The sequence below is a fragment of the Cervus canadensis genome, chromosome 5 (assembly GCF_019320065.1).
Source record: "Cervus canadensis isolate Bull #8, Minnesota chromosome 5, ASM1932006v1, whole genome shotgun sequence".
NCBI classification, from domain to species: Eukaryota; Metazoa; Chordata; class Mammalia; order Artiodactyla; family Cervidae; genus Cervus; species Cervus canadensis.
Genome location: NC_057390.1, coordinates 26,436,426 through 26,451,196, shown reverse-complemented (window position 1 = coordinate 26,451,196; position 14,771 = coordinate 26,436,426). Strand labels below are relative to the sequence as shown.

The 14,771-nt window shown below is 56.4% G+C and overlaps 1 protein-coding gene across 2 annotated transcripts; it reads left to right on the top strand.

The window, feature by feature from the left end:
- Positions 1–2,994: 2,994 nt before the first annotated feature.
- Positions 2,995–6,928, top strand: SIX2 (SIX homeobox 2). 2 transcript variants are annotated; one of them, XM_043468467.1, is made up of 2 exons: positions 2,995–3,554; positions 5,678–6,928. In XM_043468467.1, the coding sequence occupies exons 1-2, from the start codon at positions 2,995–2,997 to the stop codon at positions 6,006–6,008; spliced, it is 891 nt and encodes a 296-aa protein (XP_043324402.1). In that variant the 3' UTR covers positions 6,009–6,928. The 2 variants fall into 2 exon arrangements, with proteins under 2 accessions (XP_043324402.1, XP_043324401.1); XM_043468466.1 differs by having other exon boundaries at positions 2,995–3,560.
- Positions 6,929–14,771: the final 7,843 nt, after the last annotated feature.

The following is a 14,771-nucleotide window of genomic DNA, read 5'->3' as shown; positions in this document are numbered from 1 at the left end:
GGTTTTAGCCCAGACCTGCTAGAACCAGCTTCCTACAAATATGGAGAAAGGGAGAGTGGCATATGGACATATATGCGTGCATTGGGTGATGGTGATACAGAATTTCTGTGCTTACTCTTTTCATATGACGCACACTATTGTCCAAGATGGCAGATGCCACGGGTATACTCCTGGCAGGTCTGACTCTTGGGCTCAGCACCCAGAGGCCACAAAGAGATCAACACCAGAAGGGGCAGTAAGTCTGAAGCTCCAGAAAATCCGCCTTAGCTGAACATGGGCAGAACCCAGTCCCAAAGGAAGTTCAATCTTGCAGCTCCAAGGGGCCACAGAGGGGCATATTCCCAGTAGAAGCTGTGGCTGAGGATGCAGTTTACTCACCTTTTCAAGGTTAGTATTCTTAGACTCACTCCAGCAACAGGGACCTGACAGATCACACAGGCCTCACCTAGTAGTGGAGAGAATGAGGTGGAGCAGGCTGTAAAGTGACCCAGAGTCTCACGCCTGGAAGTTACTGCCCAGGCCCACCCGCTTGCACCATACCAGGTTGCTCCCCAACAGCTACAGCCTGATCGTGCCAAGATGTAAGGCAGCGGTGGCCAGAGCTGGGACCTGCCTACCAGTTGTTAACCCTGTGACTGAGAAAGGTGTCTTGGAAAGAGTAGGTTGCCCTTTCTTGGGATCAGTAAGGTGGGCTGTGGACCTCAGTGCAGCCAGGGATATGTATTTCCCCATGTTTTCCAGAGTCCTCTAAGCCCAACTATGAGGTGAACTCCGTGTGGCAGCACACATGATTCTGGATAAAGTGGCCTGGACACAGCAGGGCTCCTCCCAGCAGACAGATGCAGGCCCTGAACATGCCACCTGAACTTTTGCAGGGAGCTGTTCCTGCCACTGCTTTGGAACATACTTTGATAACCCTGTGGTCTCAGGACACCTGGACAAGCCCCCAGAGGCAAAAATCTTAGGGAGACTTGGGTTCCACTCTTTCATGCCTGCAAGTTCCCCAGAGGACTGCTAGAAAGCTAGAGTAGGGAACTTTGGGAAACGTTGCTAAGGGTTAGACGAATAAATAGGTGCCTTGCTCAAAAACACCAAGCAAAGTCAAAACCTGAACCAGGGGTTCTGGACCCCCCATTCCGGTGTTCCTAGCACCAACCTCCGAGTAAATTTAAAGGGGTAGGAACCGAGAAGCGTGACCTAGACACAGACTGCACAGTCCTAAACTGAATGCCGAGCCCAGGCTGTTTTGGTTTGGGTCCTGGCACTGGGAGCCAGCGAGACTCCGGCTTCCAGGCGAAGCGGAGGTGGAAAGGACCACTCAGTGAAGGATCTAACCCCGGGGCTTTTCAAAACCGTAGGAACAGCCACAACACCCCCTCTTCCACTCCAGCTCTTCCATCTACTTGCCTGCCCTTCTCGCAGAGAACCAGCAGCACGTGTTTACATATGCGTCCTGACAAAGAAGTAAAAAAGCAAGATTCCCTTTTTAAGCCCCTCATCCCGGAGCTCAGCGACCCGGTTCTCATGTTGGAGTTGGCCAGAGCCGAGTCGGAGTTGAGAGGCCAGAAGGTGGGGGATCTTGCCTCCACTCGATCCTCCCCGACCACCCACAGGGGAAGCGCCACGAATTCAAGATTCCCTGCCCTCGCCTTCCCGTGGGCAGACCACCGGCGCTGCCCACCGGAGTTAACTTCCGTAGAGGCCGCACGGAAGTGCCGGGCGCATTTCGGGAGGTGGGACCCGTGGGGTTAAGTCTGTGTCCCCGCCCAGCGAGAAGCAGAGAGCGCTCAGCGGGGCGGTACCGGCCGTGGGGCAGCCGGCCCGGTTAGGAGACGAAGGAAAGGCGGGATCCTCCAAGAAGTAGATTGTCAGGCGTCTGCCTGTGGCCACTGCCAAAATTTCCCCACTTCTCTCTCTTACTCCCTCCCCCTTTCCCTCGCAGACCGGTCGGGTCCCAAGCTCCTAAGATGGGGGTGGAGCACTGTCAGCAGGAAAAGTCAAATCTTTGAGGGGCGCCAGAGAGCATCCAAACTATTCCACCCCACTGGTCGGCTCCTGAGCACAATCCACCCGGCAAACAGCGGCCCCAGGAGCGGCGTGATGACCCAGGGGGTCATCCGGAGAGGCCCTGCGAAAAGCTGCCCAAAGTTTCTTCCCCCTCGTGGCTCCCTCCGCCCCTCTCCGTCTCCTTCTTCCCGGCACCCCCTTAAACAGTCCTCCGCCTTCTCTTCTCCCCTCTTCCCTCCCCACTGTGGTCCTCCCCTTTTCTTCTCCGCGCGTCTCCTCTCCGCCCCCCTACCCCACCCCACCCCGATCCAGCACCTTCCTTGCTCTTTGGGCGCCCGCCCCGTCAATCACCGCCGCCGCCAGCCCCAGCCCGGCCCTCACCTCCTCCCGGGCTCTTGGAGAGCCTCCGGCTCCTGTCTCGGGCCGCCCTCCGCTCTGCGCGGAGCCCGGCGATCTGTCAGCGGAGCCGGCCGGGGGGAGCCGCCTGGCCCGCCGGGGCTCGGGTTACCAGTGACTGACAGCGTCTCCATGGCGAATAATTTGACTCCGACTATTGTCTGGCGCGGGCAGGCCCCGGGTCAGATAACCAGACCAATCAGGGCTCGGGCCGCAGCGCCTCATGCCCGCTTAGAATAATATTATTAAAAAAGCAGCTAGCAAGCTAGACGGGAGGGAGAGAGCGAGAAGCGAACGAGGGAGCGGCGGGCGGGCGGGAGGGCGCGGAGCATGCGGAGCGGCGCCGCGGGCGGCCCCCGGGCTTGGACGAGGGCGCTGGCGAGGCGCGCGGCCGGCGGGGGCGCAAGGCGGCGCGGGATCCACGGCCCGCGCGGGGACGAACTGCAGTGACTCCGAGTTCGCCGGGAGCCAGCGCCAGGCCAGGGGCCCCCAGTCCGCCTCTTGGCTCAGGACGGTCCGGCGGGGAGGCGCCCATGCCGGACCGCGCGGCGCGCTGAGGGCGCGCGGGCGGGCGCGGGAGCAGCCGGCACCATGTCCATGCTACCCACCTTCGGCTTCACGCAGGAGCAAGTGGCGTGCGTGTGCGAGGTGCTGCAGCAGGGCGGCAACATCGAGCGGCTGGGCCGCTTCCTGTGGTCGCTGCCCGCCTGCGAGCACCTCCACAAGAATGAAAGCGTGCTCAAGGCCAAGGCGGTGGTGGCCTTCCACCGCGGCAACTTCCGCGAGCTCTACAAGATCCTGGAGAGTCACCAGTTCTCGCCGCACAACCACGCCAAGCTGCAGCAACTGTGGCTCAAGGCGCACTACATCGAGGCGGAGAAGCTGCGCGGCCGGCCCCTGGGCGCCGTGGGCAAGTACCGCGTGCGCCGCAAGTTTCCACTGCCGCGCTCCATCTGGGACGGCGAGGAGACCAGCTACTGCTTCAAGGAGAAGAGCCGCAGCGTGCTGCGCGAGTGGTACGCTCACAACCCCTACCCCTCACCTCGCGAGAAGCGCGAGTTGGCGGAGGCCACGGGGCTCACCACCACGCAGGTCAGCAACTGGTTCAAGAACCGGCGGCAGCGCGACCGGGCAGCCGAGGCCAAGGAAAGGTACGAGTAAGTAGAGCTTCCACACCAGCTTCCCCAGGGCTCGAGGGAGAGGGGGTCCCGGGACGTCCACTCAGCCCCTGGAGAGGTCTGAACTGGGCCCCTGGTCCCAGCCAGGGCCCTGCTGCAGACTGATCTAACCCGGACTGCTCTTTCGGGGGACCAGGAGATCAGAAATTTGTCTAAAGCGGGCAAAGCAATCGGGAAGTCGTCAACTCACTCCCTGGTCTCTTGTGCGCAAACGTGGAGAAGCAGCGAGCCTCGGGGTCAAGGCAAGACAGTAGGCCTGGATTCCTGGCAAGGGGGGCGGTTACCGCAGGCAGGGCCTGATAGTTCTCCGAAGGTCGGAGGGCTGAGGGGTTTGGCGAGGACTATCGGGGTTGCGGGTTTTAAGACTGCGTGCAAGAATTCACCAGCTCTTCCTGGAACTTTCAGTCAGCCTCACTCAGCACCAGGCCGTGTGATTAAGGGTCAGGACCGGGATTAGAACTTGCCTGATACAACCTGGATGTAGAGGGGCCTAGAAGAATTTTCCTTGTCTGGATAAGGGGGATGATAGGGAAAGCCTTTTATCCCGCATTGAAAGGACCAAGAGGCAAAAGGCTTGGGGAGGAAGTGTCAGCTCCCGGAGAGAAGAAAAACACATGTCCCATTTTCTGCCTGTTGGACCCAGCAGCCTTTCCCTGGATTGCCAAGCCTTTAGCTCCTCTCTCCTTAGGCTCTACCCTCTCTGGCGGTAGGTCGGTAGGTCTAGGGTGAGCTGAGAGCAACAGAAGGGCTGGGAGTCGCTCGTCCTCACTGAAACCAGGACTTCCTGAACTCGCCTTGCAGTTGACAATGAGGCCCCTGTGGCTTTGGCCTCTCAGAACCCCAGATCTGGAGCAGAAGATGGGAGAGAAACTGTGGGAACAGACTCCAACCTGAGTGTAACAGCAAAATAAGACACCTGGGGTCTGTGGTACTGGGTGTGTGCAGCCCAGAGTGAAGGACTGGGGTCAGAGTGGGGGTGCTGAACAGTGTAATCTGAGGTGGGGAAGAGGCTTCCAGCTGACCCTGGTCTCTAAGACCATGAGGGTGGGGTATCCACAGTTGTAAGGATTCAGCTGCCAGCCCTGTGGAAAGTCGTCTTCCAGGAAAACAGAAAGAAAAGGCCCCGGAAAGCCAGTACAGAGAATCTACCTAAGAATTCAGATTTCCAAATCTGGGTGAGGGGCTGTTGATGAAAGACCCTGCAGGAGGGGGGGGGTTCTCCCTGTGGAGGCCCCCCTCCACCCAAACTGGCATGTATCCAGAATCCTGACGAACTAAGTGCACAGGCCAGGCCCAGGTGAAGGCGGAAGAGTCAGTTTCTCGTATGGTGGGAGAATCTAGGCCAGGATTAGCAACCTTCTTCCCTGTCTCTTCTCTCAGAAGCCACCCTCCACACAGCCTCAGGCCCCAGCTGAAGCTTCCACTGTGCCACCTGGGAATGGGCACCTTTGCACCCTTCGGGCCTCCTTCAGTACGCCCCACAGGGAAAACTCTAATGCGGCCCGACCATTTGGAACTAGAGGGAAAAGACCCTTAGCTCCCGAAAACTGTCCCTCGGACAGAGACTCCCCTCAAGCAGAGGAAAGCAAAAGGAGATGAGGACCTGTGAGATTTCAAGTCCTCAAGTGGACCCTCAGCCTAGAAGCTAGGGTTCCTGACTCTCCTGGTCCCAGTTCTCCGCAACAAACCCTGGCTTTGTTTTCAGCCAGGAGTGATCTGAAAAGCCAGGCACCTTCTCTTCGTCCCTGTCCCTCTCCGCGACAACTCCATGAACCGTGCTCCTCTGCCCCTCTGCTCTGGAAAAGAAAGGTTAGCCACTCGGTGGGGGCAGGCAGGGAGGGCAGATACAGGGAGAACAGAAAGGTATTTCTGAGATTAAGAGCAGGAGAGGTGGGGAGACAGAAATGATGCAGGGAGAAAGTATAGAGAAAGAAACCGGGTCTGGAGAGACTAGGAGAACCAGAGCCTAGACCTGGAGGAGAAAATGGTAGAAACCGAAAACACCCGCAGGCTGCGCGCGGCGGCTCTGGTTCCCGCCGCTGCGCCGAGAGGCCTCGGTTTCCCCGCTGACCCCTGCTTTGCTCCTGCTCTTGCAGGGAGAACAGCGAGAACTCCAACGCTAACAGCCACAACCCGCTGGCGGCGTCGATGAACGGCAGCGGCAAGTCGGTGCTAGGCAGCTCGGAGGACGAGAAGACGCCGTCGGGGACGCCAGACCACTCGTCGTCCAGCCCCGCGCTGCTGCTCAGCCCGCCGCCGCCCCCGGGGCTGCCGTCCCTGCACAGCCTGGGCCACCCTCCGGGCCCCAGCGCCGTGCCCGTGCCCGTGCCGGGCGGAGGCGGCGCGGACCCTCTGCAGCACCACCACGGCCTGCAGGACTCCATCCTCAACCCCATGTCGGCCAACCTCGTGGACCTGGGGTCCTAGAGCCCCGCCTGCCTCGACGCGCTTGCCTTCTGGCCTGGGCGCTGGGGACCCAAGAGGGACCGTGTCCGAAGGGCGGCCCGCGCCGGCGGCCCCACCAGGTACTGAAAGGCCCGCGCGCTGAGCGGGCAAGAACTGCCGCCCGGGTAGGACGGATGGCTCTATGGTTTAGTCTTTGTTCGGGACTTTTTTTTTTTTTCTTCCCAACAAGTTGCTTTGGAGGTCCTTTGGAGGCCGGGACCCAGTCTTGAACCAGGGAAGGGAATAAATTATACACCATTCTCCTACTCTTTCTCTTCCCCTGCCTTCTCCTCCCCTCTCTTCTCTCTTTGCCTTCCTTGCTCGTTCCTTCTTCCTCCCCCCTCCTTCTCTTTTCTCCTTTCCCTTTCTTCTTCTTCTTTCCCCCTTTTCACTGTATGTTTCCCTCTGTGCCTCTTACTTGCCACCTCTCACTAGATTTCTGTTATTCTGCCTCTTTTTCTGTCTCCTCTCCGCCAGCCTCTTGCTCCTCGCAAGCTGTACCCCTTAGTATCTCTCCTTGTGCCTGGCCATCTGCGTGCCGTCCACCTATTCCTCACTTTCCTGGGGTGGGAGGGGAAAGAGCGAAGAAAAAACAGGGCCTTTGAACCTGGGCTTTCTCCAGAGGCCCTTCCCCGAGGTGTCAGCTTTGCGCCCAGTAACTTAAGTGAAGGAGAACGGGCCAAGGAGCAGAAGCCCCTGCACGCCCCCTTGCCTCCAGCCCCTCTGTCTTGGTGAGGCCCTGCCAAGCTCTCCTATTCCTCCCCGGACAGTGGCCACCCGGCTCCAGGCGGAGCGTGCCTCCGGAGCTGCGGACTTGCCATCTCCCTGTTATGCCCTCATGTGAATGTTCTTCGGGAAATATTTCTGCTTTTATTTTATAATAAAATTAGAAATCATAAATATAAATATGGATATATATACCACAAGGCCTGCCAGCCGGATGTGCAGCTGTGTCTGATTTCCCTACAGGGACTCAACACCCCGGGTGGACCGTTCTGGGCAGCCATGCCCAGTAAGTCCCGGAAACTGGGAGATGCCTTCCCACATACATAACCTATATCAATAGCCAAGTGAAGGGACTGAACACTCTGAAACCTCCTGCCCCAAAGCCCTCCGTCCCTTTTCTTGTCCCAGAAGCTCCCCGCAGGAGCGAGGAAGGGGCAGCTGCTCTTGGGGACTCCTCTGCCCCCACCAGCCCAGCAGTGTCCTCAGCTGGCTCTTTCTTTCCTGGGGATGGGGGAAGGAAATGAGGGGCTGTGTGCGGAATGTGGGTACTGTGTTTGAAGATGCCAGGGCTGGGGAACAAGTTGGGCCATGGAGTTTTCCTAAAGGGCGGACTCCTTAGTGGTGATCGCAATGCCCAGAACCAGGTGGAAGGCACTGGGCAGATTCGCTGGACGAAAGGGCAGCCACTGATCCAGCCGTGAAGCCCGGATCAGGCGTGTGGCCGTGGAGCAAAGGTCTCCTACTTAGAAATCTGTTGGTTTGGGGTGGAGATGAAGGGGCTTGGGGAGGAGGGGAGTCCTGGAGACTTGACAAGCCTGGCTCTTGGAAGGCGTGTTCTGAAAGGGAACAAGCAGATGCCAGGACTTGGCTGGTCAGATCGAGGAGTCCCTGCCACGTGTGGTGCCTCTGCGGCCATAAATTAACCTGCACTGCCCCCTCCCCTCTCAGGGATCCAGCCTCCCTGCACCCCATTCAGCAACACGTCTAAGCCGGTCCTGGCAGATCTGAAGCAGGCGGGATTTCTCGCCAGGGAAGTTGTGGCTTTTTCGTGTCGGGTCTTGGGGGGCTGTTGGAACAATATACTTGCCTCCTCTGTGACCAGGACACTTGTGACCAGATCTGGTGGCCCTGGGTGAGAAGGGGTGGAGAGGATGAAGCGCTCTTGTGACCCGTAATCCTGGAGCTCGGGGACTTAATTGTCTGGCACTTGACTCTGGTGAAATCACCGCTAAAGGAGAACCCTTTTGCGCCGACTTTCTAAATAACAAGGATCTTTCCCAGTAGAGACCCTTACGACTCCGGCAGCTGGGCGTCTAATTTGGAGCAGGAGGCTTTGCCCCAGACTTCGTTCTGTGCAGGCATGGGAGTCAGGTTTTACCCAGCATGGTGAGATCACATCAAGTGCCCAAAGTTCCCTGCACCCCAAGAGGAAGTCCAGCCCTGGCAGCTCCTGTGGCCTCTCCTGGAGGCTGTGCTCTCTGCCGACAAGTCAGATTTTCCTTGGTGGGAGTGGCCCCACCCTCCACGCCTGGCAGGGTGTAGAGCTGAGGATCCACAGAGGCTTGAGAGAGCAAGAAGCTGTCTTGGGTCAGCCGGCAGGTCGGTGATTACTTCTGGAAGGGAGGAAAGACAGTAGTCCTGGATCCTGAGTCACCCCTATTGTCCCCCATTTTCCATACTCACAATCACAGACAAACATGCTCTACACCAGCTTTCACAAGGACACACACATATTTACAATTTGACTCACTGTGCCATGCACTGTGGTTAGTACAAAAACACTCACCCACTCACACTTGGTGGCCACACAGGGAAATCCATCACACAAAACTCCATCATACATATGTTCACATGCACACGAACAGAAATAAACACACCCAGACACCCTAACACATGCCCTCAGGTGAAACACTCTCCTGCACAGATGTAGTGAGATACCTACACAAGTGAGCCCTTCCCTCACCGATGTATTCACGCATGCGAACACAAACTTCTGCTTCCCCCCAGAAACCTGCATATCCACCCTCATGGGCAGTGCCCTTGCCAGCAGCCAGTCCCAGCACATTGACCTGCTGGGGCCAGAACACAGCCTCGAAGCACAGCTGGCTGGGAAAGCCAAGGCTGCAGGAGCTGTGGCCCAAAGAAAGGTGCTAACCCATCATGTCTGCAGATGGTCAGGACTCCCAGCTGCAGCACCCTCTCTCCCCAGACCCAGATGGGATCAGTGGAGTTAGCCGGGAGCTCTGATTTGGCCAGTAGGGGGCGGGGTACCTGTCCTGGAGCTTTATTCAGGCTTAGTGGTGCTACTTGTTGCAACTTCCCTCTTTCCCTCCGCCTTGGAAAGTTAAGCCTGAAAATATTTATTTAAAAAGGGAAACTATGCAGAAGTTCTGAAAATAAACCTAAGCAGCTACTTACCCACTGTATAAATCTATACAAGCCCAACCCTCCACTCCACACTCCACTAGACCTGCTGCACCAACTGTACATAACTTTTGCACAGATGTTGCCAGGTGAATACAACCACTCCCTGTCCGGGCCTTCACCAAACGGGGTTCCCGATGACTTGTCACCCCTCCCCTCTGCCAGTAGTCACTGAAACTGAGAGTTTTGCTCAGGCCACTTGAAGGGATGCAGCAACTAGAAGCATGTTGGGAGAGTCTCCCTTTCTGCTTCCCCAACTGTGTTTGCTGTTCATTTATTCCCAGCCAGGTCCCATACCCATGTACCCTTGAAAGTAAAACTCTAATGAAGAAGGTAGAATTCAGGCCTTGAGAGCAGCTGGCCAGCTCCTCTGCTTGGGGGACTTAAAAGCCGAGGGCTACTGAGGGCAGAGGGGAAACTGAGGGCTGGCTATGCTGCCTCCGCAGCCTTCTTCCATGCCGGGCACTCGGCAGCCCTCTCCAGGCCTCAGGTCAGGCCTGGATCTGATGTCCCTACCCTGAAGGACATCTCGAGGGAGTGACTCGTCTGCCTAAGGAGCAGGTGGTGATGGTGCGCCACACAATAAAAGGTTAAACAGAACCAGGGAGATCTGGGGAGACTACAAGTCCACTCAGTCTTCAGTTTAACCCAGTCCCTGTAGGACACACCATTTCAGTACCTGCCGAAAACAGGGACCAGCCGAGTGGGGGTACCAAGTCAGGACATAGGGAATTTGGCCTCCTGGATTCCAACAGCTCCCACCTCTTGCCCAGAAGGATGCTGGGGGGCGGGGGGTGGGGGGAGGAGGGCTTTAGACAGGAGATGTGTGAACGTTCTCATATTGAGCGGTGGGTGGAGGATGCAGGTCTCGGGCTCATGACTGGGCCCTTTCCTTTTTTTCGCGTCACCCATCCCAACGCTGTGGCTTAGGTACCCTTGGCACTCGGAGTTGACTAAGGAGGCTAGAGAGGAAAGCGACTCAGTGCGTGAGGATGGACTGCCAGATGTGAGAAGGCTCATTAAGAGTGTATGAGCTCAATAGGGTGGGAAAACACGCCGGTGCGCCTTGAGACGGCAGCTCTTTTGAGTACATAGGTGAGTGGGTGAGCCACTGAGCTGCCCAGGGCACTTGGAGGAGCCCAGAATGCGGCTTGTGAACAAAGGCGCCTGGGGCTGGAGGAGAACCAGCCTCTCCTCTCGCGCCGCGGGAACCCAACCGTGCCAGAATTGGTCCTGATTCCTGGACCCGCTGCTGGACGCAGGCAGCCTGAGTGGGGAGGAAAAGAGGGGGGCTGGGTTGCTGCTGCCGGGGGTGGCGGGGGTGGGGGTGGGGCGCAATGGAGCCCGGAAAGATCTGGAGTCCCTGTGTCAGGGTCAAGGCCTCGCGTGCCTCTTCTCCGGAGCCTCTTCTCGAAACTCCGTGGGTCCCTGTGCGGCTGAAACTCAAAAAAGGTTTCTCCTGGGTGAAATCGGAGAGGAGAGGATCAGAATGGGTGCCCTTCAAGGGGGTGAGTTTTCCCCACCGGTGCTCCTCAATCACAAAAGCAGGGTTGCTTCCGCGCTAGGTGAGAGACTAAGTAAGACCTTGCGGATGCGCCCGAAGAAAGACCCCTTTGCGAGGCCCGACAGGCGGCCCTAGTCGCCCCAAAGGCTCCCTTTCTTGAAGGGCGCACAAACCCGACAGGCTGGCACAAGGGACGCCTTCTTTAGGATGCTAGCAGCCCTGGCAAAGGCCAGGGCTAAATACAGAACTACCAGCCGCCCGGCCCTGCCGGAGTACCCCGTGCGTCCTCACTGTTTGACTAGCGTGCGGCGGCTGGGACTCTGGCAAGCTGCTCCCGGGCGGCTGAAGCCTTCGAAGACCCAGCCGCGCGCTTGATGCCAGGCCCGGCGCGACCGGCTTTCCCAGACAAGTGACCCGCGCGCTGCTGGAGATGACACGAGGCTCTGGGGCCTGAGCTCCGTGGAGCAGGGGCCCGCGACTGTGCAGCCCTCTTTCTCTGGACCTTGAGCTAGCGGCGCGGGTAGGCCCAGGAGCCGGAACGCTGGGGACGCGCCGCGGGCAATAAAACCAGACGCAACGCCACCGACATCCGGGCTCGGGACTGGGGGCTGCGGGGGTGGGCGGGGCGCTTCGCCTCGGCGGGGCTAGGGCACTCAGGCCCGGCCAGCCCACGCCTGAGATCCTGCAGTCTGCTGGCTGTGCTGCCTCGGTTGCCCCGGCCGGGGAGTCAGCCCAGTCGCCCGAGGTCCTGTAAAGAGAACGACGGGTCGGACAGGAAAGCGAGAGCAGCCGCGGGGGCGGGCCTTGCAAAGCTGCGGGCCCTCGACTCCCTTCCTTCAGGGTTTTTCCAAGGGTTTGTGTTGGCTTCCCAGCCAGGACCTCTCGTTAGTTCCAAAGCTCATTGCTGGCAGAGTCATCCGGGTAACTCGCCCTGGGCCACGGAGACGCGGATCGGTGTTGGTGGCTTCCCTGGTGCCCAGAGTAACAGGTCATACTTTTCCTTTCTTGAACGCTCACTCCGCATCAGGCACTTTCACACCTGGTATCTGTTTAATTCTCACAGAGGCCACACAAAGAAGCTATTATTACTGATACATGAAACTGAGACGCCAGGTTCGGGAACTTGCCCAGAGTCAGACACGTTTACAGCGGTGGGACCGGCATTTGAACTTGGTCCTTGCCAGTATGCAGCGCACGTTTGCGCGGGGCCAGGGATTGGAGCGGCGCCTAGCCCCGGGGTCCCCCGGTGGCCGGGACGGGCGCAGATGCTTCCCCGGGGGATCGGAGGCAGCCCTCTGCCGCCGGAGCGAGCTGCGGCATCGGGGTTCGCAGTCCCAGTGACCCGCCCAAGTCCAGTGCAAGCGTTTATCCCCTCGACCATCAGCGTAATTACCCCGTTTCCTCACTTGCGCTCTTCTATGTAGTTTTGAAGCACCATCGAGTACCACAAAGCAGATTTCGACCAGCGCGGGTTACTAGATAGAAAAGATAGAACCTTGGGATCCTAGGGTCAATCTGCTGCCGCTTCCCTCTTCGCCCTCCTGAGACTCGGGCCTCGTCTCTGCCATTCTGATAGGGACAGTGAGGCTGATTGAGGACCCTGAGGGCTGAGACCTGAGTGTTGGGTGGGACGCTCTCCTCTTTGTCCGCCTCCAGCCCCACCTCCATTAATCCTGTGCTGCAGACAGGGCTCTCTGGTGGGCTGTAAATAAAAAGCATCATTCAATTAACACAGGTTTACTGCTGGGGTGCAAGGAGGTTAGAAAAGAGGCGGAGCACAGACACTATTTTTCAAAGACCAGAGCGCATCGGACCCATCCCAGTCCGGCCTCCCCCGCTTCCCCAACGCACACCCATCAGCCCCCCTGGAAGCCCCCATTCCCTTCACCCGTGGAGCTGTAGATGGTGCAAGCGCTCAGATTCCACCCGAGCTAGGTGGTTCTGTCAGTTTCAAGATAAGGTGTGTGCAATACCCTGTTGTCCCCAAGCAGAGCCACTGGCGACCCTGAAAAGCTGCCCTGAGACACCTGAACTGAAGAGGGAGATTGCTAGTCCAAGTGAATGAGTGGGCTCAGCTTAATTAAGGAAGCCAGTCAGGTCGTATGAGTCACTCCCTCCTCCTAAGGGAAGAGCAGGCCCTGGTGGGACAGGCTAGAGAGCCGAAGGGGATTAGAAACAGGGTGGGGCAGAATCGTTTCTAAAAGCAAAATAATACAGGTATTGCTAGTGTTTGTCCAGTACGCAGTGTTCTCCCGTTTACTGTTCACTCCCTATACGGGTAACTAGGAAAGGAATTCTTCTTCCCAGGTGACAGGTGACGATGGGAGACTAAGGAAGGTGGTGTGAGTGGCTTTCCTGAGGCCCCAGAGTTACAGGAGACTCTTCTGCATTCTGTTGTTGAGGTGGCTTCTTGAGTTTGGGGGAAATTGTTGTTCAGTCACTAAATCGTGTCCGACTCTGTGACCCCGTGGACTGCAGCCCTCCAGGTTTTCCTGTCCTCCCTATCTCCAGGAGTTTGTTCAGATTCATATCCATTGAGTCAGTGATGCTATCTGACCATCTCATCCTCTGCCGCCCTCTTCTCCTTTTGCTCTCAATCTTTCCCAGCATTAGGGTCTTTTCCAATGAGTCAACTCTTCGTATCAGGTGGCCAAAGTATTGAAGCTTCAGCATCAGTCCTTCCCATGAATAATCAGGGTTGATTTCCTTTAGGGGGAAAAAGCAGACACCAAACCAGCCCAAAGAATAGAGATTGTTCCCCTGGGATTGGGGATGGGTGCAGAGAGATGGCCATCATCATGGAGCTCCAGATGCTGCTACAGAGACTTAAATGTATCTCAAAATCAGAACAAACCATCCCTGAAATCATTGAAAGGAGTGCCTAACCACTGAAAGAAAGGGATCTGTTCTGACAGGCCACTTCCAAACCTTACCCAAAGGAAGCAGGCAGAGCTGAGAACTTGAGTTTTGCTCTCTCACTGGGCCTGTCAGTTAAGGCTCCCAGCAAATGAGTTGTGAGCCAGAGATTTCCACAGCAGGTGAATACTGAATTTTGTGGGTGATCCCCAAAGGGATGTAGCTTTTTTTTTTTTAACTGAAGAAAATGGAAAGAGAGTCAAGAGTTCTATTTACTCTGAAAGACTAGACCCTGGTGTCAGTTCAGAGCTATAGATAAAATCAAGAGTTACTTTTTCATTTACTTATTATTCTTTAAAGAACTAGGTTAAACAATCAGCCCAAAGGCAGATAAATATTTAGTAGGAATATTAAATAGACAAGACTTCAGAGAAAGGATGAAGGTCCAGAATGGGTGGAGCCAAGACACAGTATCTGGGGTTAGGCAGTCCTCCTTCCCTAGAGATCAGGAACCAAGAGGGGGCAGGGAGGCACAGGTAGGTAATGCCACATCATCCAGAAGCAGCTGGAATGTGTTGGGCACCAAACTTGAGACCAGGAAAGAATCAAAATGTCACCATACCTGGTAGCTATGTCAACAAAAGTATGCCCCAGGCTCAAAGTCTACCCAACACAAGCCAGCTTCCAATCCAAATGGAGTTGAGGCAAAGACCAGGAAAAGAGACTGTATTATGTATGTTTGTAGATAAATCCCAAAACAATAGTTTATTTCTCATCCACATACATAACAGTCTAGTGGGACATTTCTGGGCAACAGGTGGCTTCCCATGGGGTGATTCAGGGACCAAGCCTTCCTTTTCAGGTGGCTCTACCCTTAGAGTCTTTTGTATTCAGTTGCCATATGGGTAAGAAGCATGAAAGACAGGCATGGGAGGGGTGGGTGAGGTGAGGGGGTGGGTTTGGAGTGGTACACATCACTTCCACTTGCATTCCATGGAACGGAACTTAGTCATTTGATCCAAGTAAATTGCAAGGGAAATTGAGAAATGAAGCTACTGTGTGACCAGAAAACTATCCCAGGAAACAGATTTACTGATTCTTTATGGTTAGTCAGTCCTCAGTGATTTTAAAACAGAGAGATCTGTATTCTGTAAATTTTCCCTTTTCATGCATCTATATTTATTTTTTTTTACAATTGTGAGTTAGAGTACTGTTTTTTGTTTTTTGTCTTGCTT

Excerpts from the sequence above, each read along its gene's own strand:
- SIX2 (XM_043468466.1), top strand. The coding sequence starts at position 2,995 with ATGTCCATGCTACCCACCTTCGGCTTCACGCAGGAGCAAGTGGCGTGC. Across the intron at positions 3,561-5,677 it reads GAGGCCAAGGAAAGGTACGA|GGAGAACAGCGAGAACTCCA; the intron begins GTAAGTAGAGCT and ends CTGCTCTTGCAG.